At 34.9% G+C, this 24,699-nt stretch overlaps 2 protein-coding genes across 2 annotated transcripts in view; one reads left to right on the top strand and one right to left on the bottom strand.

Moving 5' to 3' along the window:
* Nucleotides 1-24,699, top strand: part of PPWD1 (peptidylprolyl isomerase domain and WD repeat containing 1) — a 284,360-nt gene that overhangs the window by 99,095 nt on the left and 160,566 nt on the right. The gene's annotated exons all lie outside the window — the stretch shown is intronic.
* ADAMTS6 (ADAM metallopeptidase with thrombospondin type 1 motif 6) overlaps nucleotides 1-24,699 on the bottom strand; it is a 274,203-nt gene that overhangs the window by 167,231 nt on the left and 82,273 nt on the right. Inside the window, exons 7-8 of the mRNA XM_055554447.1 lie at nucleotides 6,918-6,961; nucleotides 2,712-2,817 (exon numbers count right to left, since the gene is read on the bottom strand). Coding sequence (XP_055410422.1) covers nucleotides 2,712-2,817; nucleotides 6,918-6,961 — 150 coding nt within the window. The remainder of the gene's footprint in view (nucleotides 1-2,711; nucleotides 2,818-6,917; nucleotides 6,962-24,699) is intronic.

The following is a 24,699-nucleotide window of genomic DNA, read 5'->3' as shown; positions in this document are numbered from 1 at the left end:
TCCCTGGGATTCTCCAGGCAAGAACACTGGAGTGGGTTGCCATTGCCTTCTCCAATGCGTGAAAGTGAAAAGTGAAAGTGAAGTCGCTCAGTCGTGTCCGACTCTTAGTGACCCCATGGACTGCAGCCCACCAGGCTCCTCCGTCCATGGGATTTTCCAGGCAAGAGTACTGGAGTGGGGTGCCATTGCCTTCTCCAAGCCTATGGCAGTTACATAATTAATAAAAATAAAAATAAAAAAATCAAAGAAGACTCTTTTCTCTAAGGTTTCGTTAAGTGTTGATAGCTTATGGCCTGCGTTAAAGCCAGACATATATAAATAAAGCATACAGATCAGTTTTTCATTTGACAAAGACACTGATTTTTTGCTTGCATAAGGGAATGAACATGGTCTTGTCTCAGCTATCCACTGCTGTTTAAAATATACCATCCCCACATAAGTATGTGTGTGTGCTCGGTCATGTCCGATTCTTTGTGACCCCATGGACTGTAGTGTCAACAGGCTCCTCTGTCCATGGGATTTTCAGGCAAGAATACTGGAGTGGGTTGTCATTTCCTTCTCCAGTACATAAGTATACCCTGGGTGCAAAACCATATTCTATTAATACACAACCTAAAAATTAGTACAAAATATTCAAAGTCTAGTAACACAGTAGAGGCACTTCTCACTAATTCATGGTCAAAGATTTTTCATAATCACTTAACATTTACCTTACTAAATGATAAAAATGATAAAAACTTTTGTCTTATACTCTATATAGAGCACATTATACTCTGAAAAGTTCCTGATATATTTACCATATTATTTTGTTTCAGCGCTTTATTTTATTTATTTATTTTTTTTCAGCACTTTATTTTAATAATGACATGAGTTGTACCAGAGTTGACTTGCTAAATTCCTTAAAGTTCAACCCTATGATCTTAGAAGCAAGTAAAAGAATTTTCATCCATGAATAGGGGGTATGTTTAGCACATCCTAACTAGTTGTCTGAAGATAAAGGGATAAGGGGATAGTGATATAGGAATCAACACGGAAAAGCATTTTGTGGATTTCCCCCCAATTTTCCCTCACATTATCAAACAAGAATTAGCTGCGAAATAGTTACTCCAAGGCACATACATCTTAAGAGGTATATTCTACTTCTCTTTTACATTTCTTCTACATAAGGTACAAACCATTCATCTTAGGAAGAATTACAAGGAATTATCCATAAAGTCAACAAAAAATCTAATAAGCTTAGAGTAGCTCAGTTAGAATCTAATAAAAAATACAAAAGAGATAAACCCTCACCTTGCCTATTTAAGTGCATATAAGAACGGGGCTCGTAATGCATATGTTGAGATTGACTAACTTGTGGTTGCATGAGGTAATAGTGCCCTCACTGACACATTATTCATCTGCTGCATGTTACTTGTCCTAACCTTTCAATTTGATTGAACCTAAAAGACCCTATTAAATTCAATCTGATTGCATAAGATTATGACAGTCATTAATAAGTCAGATTTTTAAGTGAGTTCAAGATAAACTGCCTGGTTAAGAGGGCTCTTCCCTTTTGTTTCCCTGCTGTTTATTGCAATGGAAACTAGAATACCAATATTTTTAGGACTTCATTAAAAGTGTAATACTGAGTTTCCTTGTGTCTGAATTAAGTCAGGTTTGAAACTTGTTGGTTACTTGAATTCACACATAAATCAATACCAATGTGGTAAAATTTAAATTGCAACTTTCAAAGTAACGCAAGAGACTGACCCAATTTTACTCTTCACTTAGGGAAAAAAAAAATGAATTACAGATTTATCTCAGGAATGACCTCTGAGGCAAGTATACAATAAACATTCATTTTGTTTGTTCTTTTCCCCCATCCATTTTTCTACCAAAAAAAGCAGACTGTAAAAAATTTAAGGCATACAAACAAATATCAGAAGTTCTTGCAAATAGCCTGCTTCTTTTAGTTTAAAATGTTTGACTATCCTTTTAAAGCATTCAAACTTCTCTCCCTCCACATCAGCAAGCTTTTACATTTACTGTTGCCTGTTGCTTGAAATAAAGTAAGGGTTTTATTGCAACTGGGTGGTGGGTTGGGGGAGGGGAAAGTCATAGGATAGTTTTTGGCACAGATTTATTGAAAACAAATATTAAAAACTCCAGATCCTCCTAAAAAGTAGTGAGAATGATATCTCACTACTCCTGTAATATCAGGGTTTTGTTTTTTACTGACACACAAATACACCTGAAAATGCAAATTGCACAGCAGTAATTACACAAACTTAGAAAAGGCCATACTCATAGATGTATGAACAATGAAAAATCAAAGTTCACTTTATGGTAATGATGTCAATCATGATTTTTAAATATATATGTATTGTCACTTAAGGAAATGAAAGATCATTTAAACAATTTGACTGTGAGAAATTGGGTGTTGAGTGGATCATGGTAAAGCTAAATTGTTTCAAACGTATATAAAAAAAACTTAAGTGTAGTGCATTCACTACTCTGAGGACACTAATCACTGAATCAGCGAGACTATTTAACAAGTCTCCAATTCTTAAGATGATTTATCCCCAAACCTTAAATGATAACACTCTCTATTGAAATCAGACAAAAAGGCATAAAATATGGTTGAGTACGGGCATTTCACACAGTAGTTATTTATGAATTGCTCAAAAAAGTGGAGCTCTAAAATTTATTTTGATTTTCTTAAACTCACTCACTTGTGACCAATCTCATGTGCAATGGTAAAAGCTGAACCCAGGCCAATGTCTTCATTAATGCTGCAGCTCCTTTCAGGCTCACACATTCCAGCCACAGAGGCCAAGCCTGAATAAACAGAAGGAGACACAAAGGGTCAAGCCAAGGTGTTTCAGTCTTAAAAAGCCCATACTTATAAATGCCTGGATTCTTTTTAATAACCTCCATGCACAGAAGGAGCAGTTGGCAAAAGGTTAACTTTCTAGTCATTTGCAAAATCACTGGGGGGAGTTTCACTTTGCCGGCTAGACATTAATATTTTTTGAACTGCAGTCAGTGCTGGAAAATGTCTAGACTAGGGGTTAGATTTATAAATTTTACTTCTGGTAACTTGGGACCACCTAGTAACTTGAGCCAGAAGAGGGAATTCAAGAAAGCATTTCTATTTTAACATTCTTCAGGCTGTAGAAAGCAAAATATATCCACATTATTTTTCTAAAGAGATCTGTTTAAGTTTAGTGGGTTCATAAAAATATACAAGCAACTTTTTAGTTACCAGAAAAAGGGAATCCCAAATGGTTTTTTAAAATGATATTTTTATAAAAACATAAATGAATGATTCAAAACAGAAAAAAGAACTGTTAAAGATGCGAGGGTTTTGCTTTTTTTTTTTTAATTTTCTGAAATTAGTCCTGCAAGTGATGCAACAATTTCTTTAAGTATTTTAATGGACAGAAAGTCATTCACACACTCAGTGTAGTTCTCCCCTCTCTCACTCCCCTAAATGAAGTAGAGTTTTAGTAATAAAGCAAAAACTATGGTGTTAATTCACTGATTCTGGTGAAATGTTATGTTACTGAAGGCATTCTTCTCTTGGGAATTTTACTATGTAAAAATTTTAATATTCATTTTCAAATGAATACCATGTTCTGTGATTAGTCCATAACTTAAAAACAGTGCTGAGAAAAAAAAATATTTGTGTGAAAGATAAAATTTCATGTGTTATAAGGAAATAGATGCCAAGTCATACTTAACACACATATGTACTGAAGTTACTTAGAATAACGTGAAGAAAGAGTAAAAAAAAATATTTCATATATTAGGAGTCTACTATCATCACCCAGGTATTAATAATTATTTTCCCATGAAAAGTGATTTCAATCTAATCCAATTAATATTTACTGAATGCAATAAACAATGTTCTATGCTAGGAACAATATCCCAGTTGCACTAATTTGGAACAGTAAAAGCTATCCAATTCATATTCTTACTGACAAGAAAACTCTAAAATTGCGTTTCTACTGTATCCATTAATATGAAATATCAACACTTACTACCATATTGGAACAAAGTTGAGGTTAGTATTGGATTTGCTAAAAGACTGTTTGCTTTTCTTACTGTTTTATGTTGGGGAGTAGACAGGAATTGGGGAAGGAGGTAATTTCTGTCTCACAGAGTTAATAGTGATATCTTTGTTCTGCTCTTCAATTCAACTAGAAGTCTTGGGACTTGAAGAAGAGGAAGTAAAAAGAAAGATTCGTTGGGCAAGATGACTTTATTGGTTTTTTTTTGGTTAATCAAAAAAACTTAATGACTATTACTTCTAAACTCCACAGAGAGAAAAAGAGAGGGAGGGAAAAAACAAAAAACTTTGCAGTCCATTATCTTTTTTAAGCTACTGGGTTCAATATGATCCATAATATGGGAAAAATAAAGCCACTCTATTTGAATATTGTTTCTCTTTTGAGCTTTATGAAATCTGGTTTAAAAAACTGCTAATATTTATTGCTAAATTAACATTATTTATATTTCCCAAATATATTATTCAACAGGTTATCTTTTTGTTGTTATTGTTGTTCTTGTTTGGTATGTGCCATATAGCCCTATTTTTAATTGAGAATTCTAAATGACTCCCCAAGGTGTATTTGCAAGCACAGATTTACTTCTGCATCTGCTACAAAATTGTTAGCTCTACTAAAAGAACGATCTAAGAAAGAACAGTTCTGGGAAATAACTACGATTTATTGAAAATACAAGGTATATCTTAACTAAAATAAAGAATTTAGATGCTAATATATTTTTTACAACTCCCCACCAATTTTTCTATTCTTGTAAAGTTGAAGCTGTCAGTTTTTATGTGTGATTGTGTTAATAAGGGTTTGATTACCATCAGGTCATTTAGATTTCCTCAGTTTGATGGCCAGTTTGCATGCTTAAATCTACTTAGCCATGTCACAATTAGTCACCAGCAGTACTAAGCAAGACAATATTCAAGAATTGGCATAAAACCAATATGAAAGTTACTAAAAAGACCACTCAAAAAGAAAAAAACCTGATCAACTGTGCCGATAACATATTCGCCACATATTAAATTCAACACATGTATATATAATGCAGTTCATTCAGTTTTCAGCATAAGAGATAGTATAAAAATAATTCATAATAGTTTATAATTTGAAAAATATAATTTATATTATGATTGAAAATACATTGACATGTACCCAAGTATTAATATATTGATTCTAGACATTAAAATATACCAAAGCATTAGGCAGTGTTACTATTTATGTCCCAATGAAGAATGTATCTCAAGTATAAATAAACTGCTTTTAAAAAGCAAAATAGACTATGTACAGATCTACATATGAATATAGCTATACATATTTATTTCCTCAAAATATACATGCTACAGAATACAAGCTGTAGCTGGTATCCTCTTTGGGACTTAGTGGATACTGTACCTAAAACTGATTAAGCACTTAATAAAGGCTTATAGAATTTGCACAATAATGGAGGGAATAAGTTAAACTGTATAGATAATTTCTCCATTAAATAATACCAGTTCATTTCTACAGTAAACACCCTTATATTTCCTTAAGTGACTTAACAATATCCTTGCAGCATAAGGGCAGATATTACTCTTAACTTCATAGATAAGGAAATTGAAGAACAAAGAGCTAAATAAACTGTAAAAGGTAATGCACTAAAACTGTCAAAGCCAGTGGTTGGTTTTTAGCTCAGGTTCCCTTCCTTCGGATTATTGTTGGTCTTGTTAACATAAAACACTATGAAGAAAACCTTTCTGATGTGAGCTTTCTCAGAAAAAAGCTCTTTCTCTGTTATGATTTTAACTAGCAAACTTCTCCACCATAATACTTGTCATTGGCAAACTGGGATTTCTTCTTTCACCATAAATCCTGAGGGAAATGGCCTGAGGGAAATGCTGAAGGAGAAGCCTGGGAAGGCAGGTAAAATCATCAAGAGAAATTTTAATTTCTAAAGGGGTATTTAACTGACCTCCTCAGGAAATGGGGTTAATACCTTTTCTCCCACCTCTACTTTAAATTTGATCTCAAAATTCTCATGAAGTGCATAGGAACAGATTTATAACTATTCCTTTACAGATAAGAAAAGTGAGACTTGTCAGAGAATCTAGAGAATTCACCTTCAGTTGCTTAACTTCTAGGTCTGTAAAAAGTCACTATGACACTAGGAAAAAAAAAACATAGAAAAGGCTCCTTTTTTACTTAAAATAATTCTAGTTGCTTAACAATTTAGTTGACTTGAAAGCTACCATTTTCCCTCATTTGTATTTGCAGTTAACATTTAACCACTATGAAGTTACGCTCCGCAACAATGCATAATTTTTTAAATTGTAGACTAGTATAGAACTGCCTTAAAAATGTGATATTTAGGAAGAACAAGGAAGATAATTCTGCTCTGTCTCCAAGTCTGGCTGTAATATTTTACAAAATTGGATTTTTTTTCTGTACAGGTAATAAAATTTCCAATAATATCTTAATGTATGAGGACATAATCTTTCCACAAATTTGGACCAAAAGAAGCACTGTTCTTAATGTCTCTGCATGAAGTATCTCCCAAGTTTCTTTTTCCTTTCCTTTCCTGAGATTTGAAGGTGCTTTAATTTGCCCTCAAACTCTCAGTATTTTTGGAAAATACATTACAGAGATGGATTATATGAAAATGAGTGGTAACTTTTGATTTAGTATTACTGTGTGAAGATTTTGAAACACCTTCTAATTTGTTTTTAATCATCATTCTACTTGTTTCCTAATCAGTGACATATCCACAAAGGTCAGGTTTAATACTTTATAGGAATAATTTCAGATGTGCCAGAAACGAAAATTACCAAATTAATAATGATTAAAAAGTAAAACTATTGGACCAAAAAGACAATCTGAACTATCCTCCCTTTATAAAAAACTTACCCAGTGTTCCACAGGGCTTATTTTTATAAGTGCAGATATCATATCTATAGAGGAGAAAAAAGAGAAATGAAATTTGTAATCTGATCAAATTTTTTAAATGTTTTGTATATTCATCACATTTCTTTCATGGAGCTTTGGTTGTCAGACCACAATCAGTGCAATTATAAGCAGCCAGCTGGAGTGTCGGCATTTTCAGCACTCTGGGGGACACGCCGGCTGTACTACACTCACAGCCTCTGGCTGCAAGCCAATGGGACACCTGCCAGTAAGAAAGAAAGGTTAAAGTGGATTTCTGTAATTGCAAGTTCCATAAAACCATCTACCATACTGTTTTGAAGCTAGAATAGCCTGTCTGCAGAATGCTACTGCTTCTACAAAAAGCAAACGGGTGGCTTTTTATTCCCAATATCTTTTGGACCTGCTGGAACTTTTTTTTTTATTATAGCCACAGACGGTATTTTATACTTCTGAGCTATAAGCAATATTTGGAATTCCTTCAACTCTAACACAGGTTCTTGTTTAAAAAAAAATAGGGCAAAACAACAATGGGAATAAAATTGATATCATATAGTTTTCCTAGTTGTATATCAAAGAACTAAAAAAACAGCTCAATAGAAAGCTTTCCTAATGTTGGTCAGATACTTATTCCATGCTGTACTACATTAAAACTCAGTATAAAAAATGGAATCCATAACACTCCATATTTTAATATATATTACATTTAGAATGCTAAATCAATATTGATGCAGACATTTAAGTACTTTTATAATACCTTTTTAATCTAATCTCTAAAATCAAAAGTTTTCAAACAACTACAGTGAAAATAAAAAATAAAATTAAAAAGACTGAACATTTTTGTTTGCCTACAATTTATACTAAAAAGGAAAAGCTTTTTTGGGAAAAAGAATAAACTTTCACCAACTACAGGAAAATCTAAGTTGGAAAAGTGTTTTTTTTTATTTTATTGTATATAAATGGTTAGTCCATATCACTTGAAGAAGGGGTTAATAATCAATCTCATTCCTGTTCATCAGATCAAAATGTATTTTCAAGAAACAAATATTATACTGTTGGTTATTTCATTAAAATCCCTGAAGATTCCTTTTGCCTACTTTTGAATTTCAAAATCTTGATCTCGATGACTTTATATTTGAGAAAAGGGATTTCTTCTCTTGCATAACTTTATCTTCTGACCATTCACACATTCACGCCCTCTCTTTTCCTGTAATTAGTAAACCACAGGATTGCAGCATCTGGTACACTCCTAAATATAAGATAGATACCAGTATCTAGTACACTCTTGAATATATATTCTGGGTGTCACAATCAATTTATCTTGTGATTATATGTGTAATGCCTATGACATTACATAGACACCACCCAAACCAGCAATCTTCAACATAACATAAACAGACCTCTCATTGGTAATGCAGATACAAATGCATTACCTATTAAACGGAGCCTATTTCCAAATCATTAATTTCCATTTGTACCCCTACCTAAAGTTGATTTGCTGAAAATGCATCTGCAAGTCACCAATATTCTGTCCCTCTTTCACTTTTCATAATCAGCCTGTCTCTACTTTACAAAAAAAAAGAAAGCATACTTCTCACCCTTCCCAAACCTTGTCACCATGCATTGTTCCCCTGGGGATAAAAGTCTCCAGAGCATAATGCAAGTGGATAATTCAAGAATGCATTGATCCTAGAAGATAATCCTTTTGTGAAAAGCAAGAAAAACCGAAGAGGATGATGCTTGCTTCATCCTGGGAAGATCCTGTGTCTGTCAGTCTATCTGACTGTTTATAAGTAAATCTATCTATCTCATAATTAGAATTCAGAATTGAGATGGTTGTCATGGAGTGTATTAACAGGCTGATTTGATCTAAAAAATAAAGACATCAAAGTCTGACTTAGCTAAGTAATTTGGAAGCTAGGAATGATGTAGCCAGTTAGATTTTATGTAGACATTTTTTCATGACAATGAAGTAGGCACCTCCAAAGTTTTGAAAAAATTTATTTGAAGCATTTACACAATATATGTTTTTAGCTATAGTCTCTGTAGCTACTTAAACTTGCAATTAAAGTATTTTAGATTTAAAATATGCAAAGTGGAACATCATTTCTCAAAATTATTTTAGGGGTCAAATTAAGCAAAAAAATTGAAAACCACAGACAAACACAACTTATATTTCCACCTCTTAGCAGTCCTTTCTTCTCTTCTCTTCTTGCCCTCATTTTGCCTATACCCTTTATATTACACTTGATGAATATTATTTCATTCTGTCATGACTGCAAAAATACTTACACAAAGGCTAAAGACACCAATAATAAAAACTAAAGCATCCTAGAATAAGATATATCTATTTGCATTTTCTTCAGCTTTCTCCAGTCCTTTAGTATATCTATAGAATTTTTCTATAAGCCATTCTATAGAGAAAAGACATCATTTCTTATTGGCTTCTTCATTCAATTCATACTCTATCCTTCTCTGTTCTATACTCACAGAGAACAATTATGACCTATGCTTCACCTATAGTATCAAGTACTAAAAGCAACATTTTTACATTCATTCTTTTATATACAGATGTACTGAGTACCTATCATGTGCCCAGGTATAGTGCTATATACTTGAACCTAAAGATGAACAAGTAAGTTATAGTCTATTTGGGAAAAGACACATAAGCAGATAAGCTACAAAATGCTAAAAGATGATTAAATAAATGTTAAAAAGCTAAACTTACACATAATAGAGCTAATACTTGCTAGCTATTATAATTAAGATTATTGTCACAATCAAGTTATAAACAAAAAACTGTGGAAATACAGATGAAGGAATGATTCCATAATAGAAAACTAGGAAACGGATGCATATAGAACATAACATCCGAAATGGATTTCAAAGATCTAGCCAGATAAAATAGAAAAGTAAATGCATTCTAGGTAGATAACAAAATAGTCAAAGAAGCCGAGTTTGGAAAGGGTATGGCATATGCACGGAGAAGGCAATGGCACCCCACTCCAGTACTCTTGCCTGGAAAATCCCATGAACAGAGGAGCCTGGAAGGCTGCATGCAGTCCATGGGGTCGCTGAGGGTCGGACACGACTGAGTGACTTCACTTTCACTTTTCACTTTCACGCATTGGAGAAGGAAATGGCAACCCACTCCAGTGTTCTTGCCTGGAGAATCTCAGGGACGGGGGAGCCTGGTGGGCTGCCATCTATGAGGTCGCACAGAGTCGGACACGACTGAAGCGACTTAGCAGCAGCAGCAGCAGCACCATGGCATGTGCAGGGAACCATGAAAAATTCAAGAGAGACTGAAACACTCAAAGTATAGGGCAAAATATCAGAATACGAATTTGGGGAGTTGTTGTGGGAAGGATACATTATTAAATACTCTGAATGCCAAACAGATTTTTTTTTCCTATAGGCAAAAGAAACTTAAAATAAGTTTGCACAATAGGAAATATTTTTAAGTATGTTTATATGAATGTGTATACAGATTAAGTTTGCATACAGATAAGTGTGGAAGGTAAATGGTGGGTATCTGAGAGTGGGAGGTGATAGAGTGGAGAGAATATAATGATTTTTACTCTTTTTACTATGTGCGTGTTCGTTGCTCAGTCGTGTCCAACTCTTTGCAACCCCACAGTCTGTAGCCCTGTCCATGGAATTCTCCAGGCAAGAATACTGGAGTGGATTGCCATTCCCTTCTCCAGAGGAACTTTCCAACCCAGGGATCAAACTCTGGTCTTCTGCCTTACAGGCAGATTCTTTACTGTTTGAGCTACAGGGAAGTCTCCTAAAAAAAAAAAAAAATATGAAGCCTTAGCACCCGAACAGGGACATGAACCCTGGACCCTCAGATTAAAAGTCTGATGCTCCAACGACTGAACTATCCAGGCAATGTATACTCTATTACATCGTCCCTCAGTGTTAGTCGCTCAGTCATGTCTGACGCTTTGCAACCCCATGGACTGTAGCACTTTAGGCTCCTCAGTCCATGGAAATTCCAGGCAAGAACAGTGGAATGGGTTGCCACTCTCTTCTCCAAAGTTCTGCCTGACCCAAGGATTGAACCTGGGTATCCCTCACTGCAGTCAGATTTCTTTACTGACTGAGGCACCAGGGAAGCCTAATAAGTTTTTGTTTAGCCAAGATTTAATCAGAAAGCATTTTGGCTATACGGGCCTCTGATTATCAACACAAGAGATAACTGATAGCTAGCCTAATTAATATTTAATACATGTTATCTGCCTCCTTAGAAACCTGTATGTAGGACAAAAAGTAACAGGTAGAACCAGACATGGAACAATGAACAGGTTCAAAATTGGGAAAGGAGTATATCAAGGCTGTATATTGTCATCCTGCTTATTCAACTTATATCCAGAGTACATTATTTGAAATGCTGGGCTAGATGAATCACAAGCTGGAATCAAGATTGCCAGGAAAAATATCAATAACCTCAGATATGCAGATGATACTACTTTAATGGCAGAAAGTGAAGAGGAACTAAAAGCCTTTTGATGAAAGTGAAAAGAGGAGAGTGGAAAAGCTGGCTAAAAACTCAACATTCAAAACACTAAGATCATGGCATCTAGTCCTATTACATCATGCAAATAGATCAGGAAAATGTGGGAACAGTGTCAGATTTCATTTTCTTGGGCTCCAGAATCAATGCAGATGGTGACTGCAGCCACAAAATTAAAAGACACTTGCTCTTTGGAAGAATAGCTATGTCAAACCTAGATACTGGTGAAATGTATGGAGAGAGTAACATGGAAACTTACATTACCATATGCAAAACAGACAGCCAATGGGAATTTGTTGTATGATGCAGGGAACTCAAACAGGGGCTTTATATTGATGAGATAAAGATGGAAATGAGAGGGAGGGGACATATGTATATCTATGGCTGATTGATGTTGATCTTTGATAAAAAACAACAAAATTCTTTAAAGCAATTATCCTTCAATTAAAAAAAAAAAATTTTTTTTTAAAGAAACCTGGACAGTGTTTTAAAAAGCAGGGACATCACTTTGCTGACAAAGGTCCATATAGTCAAAGCTATAGTTTTTCCAGTAGTCACATATATGGATGTGATAGTTAGACCATAAAGAAGGCTGAGAGCCAAAGAATTGATGCTTTCAAACTGTGGTGCTGGAGAAGACTCTTGAGGGTCCCTTGGACTGTAAGGAGATCAAACCAGTCAATCCTAAAGGAAATAAACCCTGAATATTCATTGGAAGGACTGATGCTGAAACTGAAGCTCCAATACTCTGGCCACTAGATGCAAAGAGCTGACTCACTGGAATAGACCCTGATGCTGCGAAAAACTGAGGGCAAGAGAAGAAAGGGGTGACAGAGGATGAGCTGGCTGGATGACATCACTGATTCAATGGACATGAATCTGAGGAAATTCATGGAGATAGTGATGGAGACAGAAGCCTGGCATGCTACAGTTCATGAGGTCACAATGAGTCAGACATGACTTAGCAACTGAAAAGCAACAACAAATGCTGAAAATGGGTTTTTCATTGAAAAAAAAAAAATTAATGATGCTCCAGATCTGTAGATTGGCCGAAAGACCGCAGAAGTACTCTACTACTCTTCATGAACACTTACAATAATTCAGCAAACTTTGCAGGCTATACACTAGGGTAAAGATTCTAAGATTTGTCTTGTGTGCCCACTTAGTGGTTTGAGTATTACAGTGCTAACTGACAACTCTAAGAGTAATAGAATTCTGCCCCTAAAATATGTTCATGCACATATGCAATTCATTTTTTTCACACAAAGAGTACCAAAACAACAGCTGAAATGTCATCCAACATATAACACAAGGAGTATGACCTAGTTTTTGACTCCTTGCTTACTTTATAAATATTTGTATGCTTAATGAAATTTGATCTAAAACTTCCCTTCATTACAGTTGACACCATACACTCACCAAACCCTAAGAGTATGCCTGATCATATTAGCTTAGGTCAGTCTGACAATAAAAATTCCTGGCTGATGGAAGGAATGGGTGATAAAGTAACACAAAAATAATACTCTCAGCACCCTTATCAATCTCTAATAAATCTTGACCAATCCAAATATGGCAGGAGTCCCCAAACTTGGGCCTTTGTCTAAACTACAGACTAGGCTAAGAAATACACTGAAGTCCTAAGTAGTGAGAGAAAAGCTAAAATACAATGAGAAAAGATTTTCCAGATACTGAATTTAAATAGAAAAATTGCACTTTTTCACTATGGTACTTTTTTCTTTGTTTTCTTTTCATGAAAGAAAAATAAAGGGCTCAATCAAGGCAGGTGAAAAAGAGCTAAGAAAAGTGATCAAAAGGATTCTAGATAAAGCCAGATACCTAAAAGGAAATCAGGGATCTTTTTAAATGAGTAGATGAATGCATACATTGTCATTTCCTTACCCTCAATTCATCAGGGTGAATTGACTGACCAAGATCAAAACCAGAGTTAGCTAAATATCTGTTACTATAACACTGGTATACTTTTCTGCTGTGGATACTTTAAACTGTTTAATCTCCTAATCACTTTGGCTAGACAGGGCTATCAGAGGAAACTGACCAAAACATATCATGAAGCTCCATTTTAAGATCTGTACAATATAGCCCTAGCTTACAGTGATGTAATACCTGGGTGGGTTCTTCAGAACTTTCTTCAAAAACTACTTTCCATTCTTATGCAAGTGAAACAATCATTGCAAAGAAGCATTCCTTTCAGTGATCTACTTTTGAAAGTGAAATGAATCAAAATCGAAACCTTGAGACTCATTTGTTTAATATCAAATCACAGACTAACTTCCAAACAGAATGTCCTATGTACTGTGCTGTCTCACTTTGTTCTCTTAGATGTGGTGGCAAAAGCCAAGTGATGGTGACACAGCACTCTGCAGCTTTCTTTTCATGTACTAAGGCTCATTGTAAAAAAATGGCCTCAGTTCTAAAACAATTGTAATAAAATGAGAAAAATTATTTTAATCTAATATATTTGAGAACCTGGGAATTCCAAGGTCAAGGTGGCTGAAGATTCACTGTCTGGTGAGAGCCCGCTTTCTGGCCTGTACACAACTGTGTGCACAGGACTTTTCATTGGTGCTTGCTCTCATGAAGAGACAGAGAGCTCTGTGTCTCTTCCTCTTCTAATAAGGGCACTAATGACCTCATGATTTCAACTAAACCTAATTACTTCACAAAGGCTCCACCTTCAAATATCATCATATTGGGGATTAGGACTTAAACACTGGAATGGGGGGTGTGGTTCGGTGGCTCAGTTGTGTCTGACTCTGCGACCCCATGGACATGGACTACAGCACTCCAGAGGAGATATACATTCAGTCCATAACATTTCACTGCTACCCCCCAAATTTATGTCCTTCTCATGTCCAAATATGTTCATTCTATCACAGCAACCTCAAAAGTCTTAATGCATTCCAGTATCAACTCTAAAGTCCAGAGTCTTACCTAAGTATCGGCTAAATCAGATATGGGTAAGACTCTAGGCATAATTCATCCTGAGGCAAAATTCCTTTTCAGTTGTGAACTTCTGAAATCAGAAAAGTTATGTGTTTCCAAATGGAGGGACAGGCATAGAATAGATGTTCTTATTCCAAAAGGTAGAAATTAGAATGAAGAAGGGGGTGATGAGTCCCTAGTAAGTCTAAAATGTAGCAAGCAAATGCTATTAGACCTTAAGGCTTGAGGATAATGCTCTCTGATACGATGTTCTCCCTTCTAGAACCATTGGGGTGGTGGTATCATCCCATGGCTTCCTGAGGTGGCCTCACCCCTTCAGCTTGGCAGAGTGTTGCCCACTTGGCTTCACCCACTCAGCTTTCTGTGAGAGCCCTCCCATGCAGCTCTGCAGGGCAAAGCCTTGGCCTTTGAAACCAGGTAGAGCCAGTCTTGCTTCCCAGGCTGCACCGTCTGGGCCTGTGGTGGGAGTAGTAGCCCTGCTGGTCTCTGAATTGTCTTTAGGGTCTTCCCTTTTCTTGAAGGATAATTCACATTCACAGCTTTCTTTCATTCCATCCTATTTTCTGTTTCCTTTTGTCCCAGCTGGCAATTTTTTCCTAGTATAATCCCATTTCTATTCCTGACTGTTTAGATGGCTGAAGAGGTCTGTAGCTCATAACCACACTACTCTCCTTGTCAAATGGTTCAGTCAGCCACACACTTAGTGTTCTCTTTTGAACACATTTCCTCACTTTTTGCAATTTGGACAGGATGAGGATTTTCCAAATCTTGAAGTCCAGATTCTTTTCTGTTTAATAATTCCTTCTTCATGTCTCTCTTCTTATATTTTATTTTAAGCAATCAGGAGGAATTAAGGCACTCCTTCAATGCTTTGCTTAGAAATCTTCTCAGCTAAATATCCAATTTCTTTTCTCACAAGTTCTACCTTCTACAAAACACTGGAACACAAACATAATTTGGCCAAGCTTTTTTGCCACTTTATGACAAGTTTCAGTAAGATTCACCTTTTATCCATTGTCCAATAACCCTCCCTTCTGACAGAGACATCACCAAAATGGTCTTTCCATCCATATTTTTATCAACATTCTGCTCATGATTGTATATATTCTAAGAACACTGAAGCTTTCTCTGTAACTAACTCTCCTCCTTTTATGACCTCTCACCAGAATCACCTTTAAAAGCCCCTTCATAGCAACTAAGCTTCTTCTAGCAGGCACCTTAAAACTTTTTCAGTCTTTACACACTACCCAGTTTTAAACCTACCCCACTTCTCAGTGCCAACTGCTGAATTAGTCAGCTTGGGCTGTGTAATAAAATACCAGAGACTGAGTGGCTTTATCAACAAATATTTATTTCTCATATTTCTGGAGCTAGTAAGTCCAAGATCAAGGGGCTGGCAGATCCTAGGTCTGGTGAAGGACCTCTTACCAACTCGCAGACAGCCACCTCTTTACTGTATCCTCACATGGCAGAGAGAGGGGGTGGGCTCTGGTATTGCCATCTTATAAGGGCACCAATTTCATCATGGGGGCTCTACCCTCAAAACCTCATCTAATCTAATTACTTCCTAAAGGTCTTACCTCCTAATACTATAACCCTGGGGGTTAAGATGATGAAATATGTATTTTAGGGGACCACATTCAGTCCACAACACTACTTTAAACAGCAAATTTGATTCAATTTATGAACTTCACTTCATAAGTTATATTTTCCCCCAAGTTACATGTTTTATAATACTTATCTCTGTATCCAAACAACCTTAATTATCTTGGAAAAGTTACTTGCTAATATTTTTGAACTCCTAAAACTCAAGACAACCATATGTATATTATTTGATAAAGGGACATAATTATTATTATGTGAATACCTTATACATTAGTCCTCAAAGATATGTCATTTGTTTAATAAATACATATTTAGCTACTAATTCCTGTCTTATGTCAGAGGTTACCCATGTTTTGCTCATGGGATGAAATAAAGATTTACCTTTAAACTGTAAAACACAACTCTGGTTATTCACATTATAATATGAATTTTCCATTCAGTCTACTAGGATTTTTCTATTGGGAAGCATAAAGATAGTTAGCAAACAATGATTTTGCAAAACAGTCTCCAAACTATTATAGCAAAATGTTGATAAACCTGACAAGATTGAAACTTTCATATGTAAGTTATAAAAGGCCTACCAACACAGGATTTTCATTACTTTACAATAACCAGTAGCCTCAATTCAAAAGATTATCATTTTGGTCCTTCGGGCCTATCCTCAATAGCATTTCAATCTTTCTACATCTCCTAGTTAACTAACAAATTTTATCCTTGATTGTTTTGTCACTAATCATGATATATAATTTTCCATGAATAAATTGCTTCTATATTTCTACTCATTCACAAAATCAGGATATTGCATTGTTTGCATTCTGTCTGGTAGTTAACAATATATTTTTAGCATATTTTTATGTTAGTAAAGAAATATGCACATCATTTTAATGACTTTATCAAATTCTACTGTAACAAAATTTATTTAAACAATTTTCTATCGTTGAAAACATAAATGGTTCCTAAGTTTTCGCTGATATAAACTTAACTGCAATGAACATCACTATGTTTTGGCACATTTATCTGATAATTTTTTTCATATTAAAATCCTAGAAAACAAACACAATTAAGGATTATCATTCATATTGTAATGATCTCATCCTTGCTCACTTCAATAACCTTAGGTCTACCTCTGTCCCCTCTCTACAATCAAGCTGTATTTGTCTTCTTTTGGTTTCCTGAACATATCATATTTTCCATTTCACGAGCTCTGATTTTGCTCTTCCCTCTATTTGAAACACTTTTCAACCAACCTTACTCTCTTTGCTGGGTTACTCTTACTAATCTTTCAAATTCCTAGTAATGCAGTTCCTCAAGGAAGTCTCCCCTGACTAGATGAGTTTTCCCTAATCAGTACCTGTGGAACTCCCTAAATTTTTCCTTCATACCTTTCCATACCTTTTCCTTTCCATCAGATGGGTATTTTGATATGTATGCCTTCCCACTAGATTGCAAATTCTTTGAGATTAGAGACTAGACTGTTTGCTCCCTACTGTATCCCAGTACCCAGCAAAAGGCCTGGCACATAATAGGTATTTAGTGTTTATAGAATTAATGTCCTCTAGAAAAATATCCCATTTTTGTGAACGTGGAGAAATATAGAAACAATTTATTTATGGTAAATAATATATCACGATTTAGAAAGAAAATCAAAGAGAAAATTTATTCATTTGTCAGTTTATGCTTCTGCAAGCATATTTCCCAATGCCCTTGGCACTAGTTAATGAGGCGAAAGTTATTTTAAAGTACTAAAACAAAGTTAAATACTGAAGTTCTTGTGTGTTTGTCAGGGAAGCAGAATTTTTTTTTAAAGGTACATTTAACATAGCAATGCCTAGATAATGGAGTAAGTTTGATTCATTTAAAAAATTATCTACTAAAAGATTCTCTCATAAATTTAGAAAATTAATTCCTTTTTTGAACAAATATTTACTGAGTATTTACCAAGTGTTGGGGTAGGGAAAAACATGGACAAGACTAACAAATTTCTCATCTGAAGAAGCTTAGAAGCTTTTCTAAGATCAGTAAAAGATTAATCAGGCATCACCAAAAAGAGCAAATCTTTTCACTCTTTTACATCAGTGGAGAACAATTTATTGGACGCAACTTTAGTCATTTTAGTTATTATTGTGTTCTACTTTTCCTTTATTTTTCAATAAGAAGTGGATAACGTTTTCTCAAGTTAGCTATATTCTTCCTTTGAGTTTCAACTCTACTCTTAACTCCTTAATTTATATGCTATGCATCTCTTGTTGGGGTGAATGCAAATATCTTTTATCCCACTCTACCTAATATATTATTATTATTATTATAATACCTAAAGCTTAGCTCTGCTCATACCATTCTCCCACTCAAAAACTCAATTGTCTCCAAAAAATCTAAGCACTTTAGCTTGGAGTTCAAGACCCTCAAAAATCTCAATTTACCCTTCTACAACTACCTTTTACTTCTCCCTACATATGTCTTTTATTTTAGCTAAATTTGACATGATATTCACCACTGTCTAAAAAGTGATAGGAGGGACTTTCCTGGTGGTCTGGTGGTTAAGAGTTTGCTTTGCAATGTAGGGGACTCAGGTTCAGTCCCTGGTCAGGGAACTAGGATCCCACGTGCCACAGAGCAGCTAAGCCCTCGTGCCACAGCTAGCGAGACTGTGCACCGCAACAAAAGATCCAGCAAGTTGCAGCGAAGATCTTGTGTGCCTCAGCTAAGACCTAACACAGCCAAATACATAAATAAATATTTAAAAAAAAATAAATAAAAAGTGATAGGAATGTAAATTACTATAGCCATTATGGAGAACGATATGGAGGTTTCTTAAAAAACTAAAATTAGAGCTACCATATGACTCTGAAATCCCATTCCTGGCCATAAATCCAGAGAAAAACATGATCCAAAAGAATATATGCACCCCAATGTTCATGGCAGCACTGTTTACAATAGCCAAGACACGGAAGCACGCTAAATGTCCATCCACAGAGGAATGGGTAAAGAAGATGTGGTACATATATTCAACGGGACTATTAATCAGCCATTAAAAAGAATGAGATAATGCCAATTGCAGCAACATGGATGGACCTAGAGATTGTTATACAGAGTGAATCAAATCAGATAGAGAAGGAGAAATATCATATGACATTTCTCATATGTGGAATCTAAAAAGAAATGATACAAATGAACTTACAAAACAGAAAGAGACCCACAGACTTAGAGGATGAACTTATGGTTGCTGGGGGAAGGATGAGGGCAGGGACAGTTGGAGAGTTTCAGATGGACATGTACACACTGCTATATTTAAAATGGATAACCACAAGGACCTACGGCATAGCACATGGAACTCGGCTCAGTGTTATGTGGCAGCCTGGATAGAACAAGAGTTTGGGGGAGAATGGATAAATACAAGCATATGGCTGAGTCCCTTCACTGTTCACTATCACAATATTGTTAATTGGCTATAGTTCACTACAAAATAAGTTTAAAAATATTTTTTAAAAGGCCCTCAATTTTCCTGTAACCCATACTTTGATGATGCAATATTCTCTCCCATTTATATAGTGTAATTCTAGAGATACTTTAAGCTCATTTCAAATATCTCATCCTATATTATGCCTGATGTGATCTATTCCTTATCTAATTATTACAGCATTCTTACGTTTTACATTGCTGCTTTACACCATAATTACTTATATAAACTTCATTTTATTCCCAAATACTGTCATCAGTATTTAGGAATTATAATAAAATCTGCCCATCATTGTACCCCTCCAAAAAAAAAAAGAGAGAAAGAAAGACAACAAAAGACAATAATGATGAGAATTTGATGGATTTTTTATCCTTGGGATATTTATATTTATCACTGCAAAATTATTAAATGGTGCTCAAATTATGATTAAGCTTTTCATGTGATTTTAGCAACAAGGAAGAAAAATGCTATGTTAACTTGTACAGTTTAGTCCAGTCAGTCATATTTGTTACTGTAAATTAATAATAAATGGGGCATTTTTATTTTATATAGATCAGTTTCAAAAGTTTGGTTAATTGTGAGTAAATCTTTAAAAGTGGAATTGAATGCTGACAAAAAGCAGCTTTTTAAATCTCCAAGGTTAAGCACCAGGTTCTAGAGTATCTAAATTCATCTAATTAATAAATGCCACCCTGAGATATACACTTTCTTCTTTAGAAAGTAAATACAAATTTCAATATTCTCTTGCAGTTGTAAGGAGATCCACCAGTCCATCCTAAAGGAGATCAATGCTGGGTGTTTGTTGGAAGGACTGATGTTGAAGCTGAAACTCCAATACTTTGGCCACCTCATGCGAAGAGCTGACTCATTTGAAAAGACCCTGATGCTGGGAAAGATTGAGGGTAGGAGGAGAAGGGGATGACAGAGGATGAGCTGGTTGGCTGGCATCACTGACTCAATGGACATGGGTTTGGGTGGGCTCCGGGAGTTGCTGATGGACAGGGAGGCCTGACGTGCTGTGGTTCATGGGGTTGCAAAGAGTCAGACACAACTGAATGACTGAACTTAACTTGCAGTTTCAGGAACAAACACGTCATTTCTTTCTTTCGCTTTTTTTCTTGCTATGTGATATGTGGGATCTTAGTTCCACAACTAGTGCTGAATATACACCCCCAGCAGTAAGAGTGCACAGTCTTCACCACTGGACCACTGGGGAAGCCCCCCACATCATATACTTTCAATACTAAAATATTTAAAATCATTATAGCACCTAGAACAAAAAAGGATAAGATTGCTGAATGAAAAAAAAAAGGTTGGTTTTCTAAAAAATAAAATTTCTCTTTATAAACAATGAAAAATGCATCAGTCCATTTTATATTATTTATAACATAAGGACACTTTATACAAATAACTTTACATACTTACTACATCTAAAATGTTTTTTTCTTTCTATATTTTTACTGTAGCATCTTTTTGGTTTTATGGAACATGGTAGACCACAAGAGCTCTCTGCCTTAAAATAAAGTACATAGCTTATTTTGTCTTTTTCCTCAAAAACCTCAAAACCAAAGAAGCTATTTAAAGCAAAAAAGGAAAAGCATAATATACATGTAAAGCACTGCTCAATAGGGAGAAGAATTTTTCTGTTGTTAGTATGCGGGTCTTTTATATCTAGCCACAGCAACCAATAGTCTAGTTCTGTCAGTACTATAGTAGTTGATTTGCAAAGATAAACTAATCATTCCTCTCTTTTATTGATATTCACAATAAAACCAATGAACAGCTGTCATCTGTCTTTAGAAAGCATGGTCTAGTTAAAGAAAGTGGGCAAAGAGGTCATATTGACTATTCTGATTTAACAGAACGTTATATACTACACTGTTATTAACATACTTGATTATAACTTGAATTATATTACCTCTATCAAGTCAATTAGAAACATTTTCCAAAAGACTGATCATAAGTCAGAATTAACTGTTAACTTTCCTTAGGGAAAAAAAAACAAAAAACCAAAAAAACACAGGCTTACCTAATGAGCTACTGTGATCATAAATGCCTCAAATGCCCTTTGATGTAATCAATAAGGATCTATAGTGTTGCAAAAGGTTTCACATATACCATACTCACTTATTATATCATTCTATCTGTAAAATTTTCCTCATATCTAATCTAAACCCTTCATGACACAGTTTAAATTGATTTCTTGTTTGACCTTCAGTGAAGATTGAGACAATCTGTTCTCCATACTTTAATGCATAAATTAAATACCTCTAAGTCATCTCTGGAATAATAAAAATCCCTGCTACTTTAAAATTTTTCTTTTAGGTTTCTTTTTCAACCCTTTAATCATCTTTGTGGTCCTCCTCTGAACTTCCTCCAAGTTCTCCATGTCCTTCTTTAGTGGTAGAGCCCAGAACCAGAAACAATGCTTTCAAAAAGTTCTGACCATGGCAAGTACAATGGGGAAATAATCTCAAGTTTCCCACATTTTTGATTCTTATTTATATGACCTTATAATGTGCTTGCTCTAACCACAACATTACATAATGTTAACCCATAACTGTTGACCCATAATAACCTTATTATTTCTTTACTACTGAGGGGCCTTTTAACTTTACTTAAATTCAGTTACTTATCCTTAGGAGTTCATGATATTTTTCATCTCTAACTACATTGCTTTATATCTGTCCCCTACATTATTTCATTATCCTAGTTTCTAATCTATATTCCAATTTACTAAATTATTTTAGTCTAACACTACTTTCTAACTCTGATATAGTAAGGTACTGACGTCTCTTGCCATATTTCTCTCCAACTTCAACTTCTAATATTTTATCAAAAATATTAAAATAAGTAATCATTATATGTCTGTAAGAGGGGATGAGGTGGTCTTAAAAAAAAAAGGAATGCCAGAATTCATCCTCTTAAAAAGTATGATCGCAGAGATCTTGTCAAATTTGCTCCATCACCTTCAGGTCCCAGCCTTAAAACTGTCCATCTCAGGAGCTAGAGGGTAGAATAAATGATGGACCAAAATGCTTTCATAATTTCCAAAGGTCTCAAAGAGCTATGTTAAAATTTTTCCAATAGTTTTCCCAATAGTTCCTTTTGCAGAAAACAATAAAAAGCTTTCAGGATCACAATACATTATAACTATTTGGGTTTCCTTGCTCTCTACTAGGCAGGCCTTCCATTCTGTCATTAACAGAACAAGATTTGTTTGAATAAGTTTACCAATAAATACAAAAAAAACACAACACTTTCATAATGACCTTATTATACATACAGCTATACCAGATAAAATACCAAGAAAATTAAACTGACCTGGTTTCCACTGGGTAGGAATTTATTATGATGGAAGTATACATAGCCAGATAAAATTCACCAAGTCACATATTGCTATCACACAGACATGAATTATATATTAAACGCTGCTGTCATCCATTGGAGAAGGAAATGGCAACCCGCTCCAGTGTTCTTGCCTGGAGAATCCCACGGACAGGGTAGCCTGGTGGCTGCCGTCTATGGGGTCGCACAGAGTTGGACACGACTGAAGTGACTTAGCAGCAGCAGCAGCTGTTGCTGAAACTAAGTCGCTTCAGTCGTGTCCGACTCTGTGTAACCCCATAGACGGCAGCCCACCAGGCTACCTTGTCCCTGGGATCCGCCAGGCAAGAATATTGGAATAGGATTCCATTTCCTTCTCCAATGCATGAAAGTGAAAAGTGAAAGTGAAGTCGCTCAGTCATGTCCGACTCTTCACGACCCCATGGACTGTAGCCTACCAGGCTCTTCCGCCCATGGGATTTTCCAGGCAAGAGTAATGGAGTGGGTTGCCACTGCCTTCTCCATATTAAATACTGTTAAAGAGTAAATGTACTTAAGAGATGAAAAACAAAGATTAGTACATAAATGCCATGAAGAAAAATAATCAGGTGTTCTATGCTCTATCTGAACAAAGTTGTTCCACACAACTTTTAAAAATATCAAATGAGCACAAATATTGTCTTCTACAAAGTGCAAAAGCAAAAGACATTTAACTTTTCAGTTATAAACAAGAAACAAAGGTTCATTTATTGTTTAAATTTAAAATGATTATATTAGGAAGATGGGAATAAAGTCAGTGGTTTAAATCAATGAAGTTATTATCCATAAAAGAAGCAAATAAAAGAGAATATATAAAATTGACAAATTAAAAAGCTATCATAAAAATCATATTTTTTATAGACAGAGCACTAACTCTCAGAAGTAACAGCTGAGAATGAATGGGACAAAAGACAATTATTTAGTACCATAATAATACATTACTTTGGTGTAAACATTTTTCATCTCTTTATTAAAACTTAATCACAAATTCCAAATTTCACATCAGTAAAAACTGTATAATCTAAAAATAACAATAACTCTTTTACTGAAGATTATCAAGCAATTAACAATATTTTACTTTCTGCAGATTCCCTCTTAACTGAATTCACAAAGCATCCATTGAAAGATGATATTTTTAAAATTATAATGTAACTAATAGCAAGCTAGGAACCACCTTGAAATTTATTCTGAATATTCAACAAGGTTTCCTTGGAAGTTGCCAAACTAAAAAATTATTAGCCCTAATGCAGTTAAGATAAATGAAGTGTCAGGAAAGGTTCTGTGGCAAGTATGAAGGCCTGCTTGGCTGGTAAATTTTTTCTATCTGCCAATTTAAAGAATACTTCACCTTTCTTCCAAAACCACTATTCTTTTAGTCTCGTGAGCACTGTAAAAGTAGTCAGCTTTTTTTTTTTAGAAGATGTATAAATCAAATTTGAAATCCCCAAAGTGCTCTTGCTGTTTTTTTTGCCAAATCTAGTATATCTTCTAGTATTTTCCTCTTGTTCTTTGCCCCTTATATTGCTTTCAAGACTAAAAATTTTTCTGAGCATAAGTCCTAATGGCCACTTTTGTGGATTCATCATAACCCAAAAGGTGTGTCACAATGTAATGTGGTAATGTTCTGTCACAAAACAATGATACTGATGTGAATATGAATATAACATGAAAATGAATCACTGTGTAAATATTAAAAGGTATAATGATAATGTTATGTTAAAACTATACAAAGAAAAGGCAATAATCAAAGGTGGATCATTTTTCAGAGACAAAAAGCAAAATTCTAGATAGCATAATAACTTCAAAATACCAAGATAGTTCAAAAATGTGTTTTCACTCAAAGTTTCAACTTCCAT

The sequence above is a fragment of the Bubalus kerabau genome, chromosome 18 (genome assembly GCF_029407905.1).
Source record: "Bubalus kerabau isolate K-KA32 ecotype Philippines breed swamp buffalo chromosome 18, PCC_UOA_SB_1v2, whole genome shotgun sequence".
Taxonomy (NCBI): Eukaryota; Metazoa; Chordata; class Mammalia; order Artiodactyla; family Bovidae; genus Bubalus; species Bubalus kerabau.
This window is presented reverse-complemented; position numbering and strand designations above follow the sequence as displayed.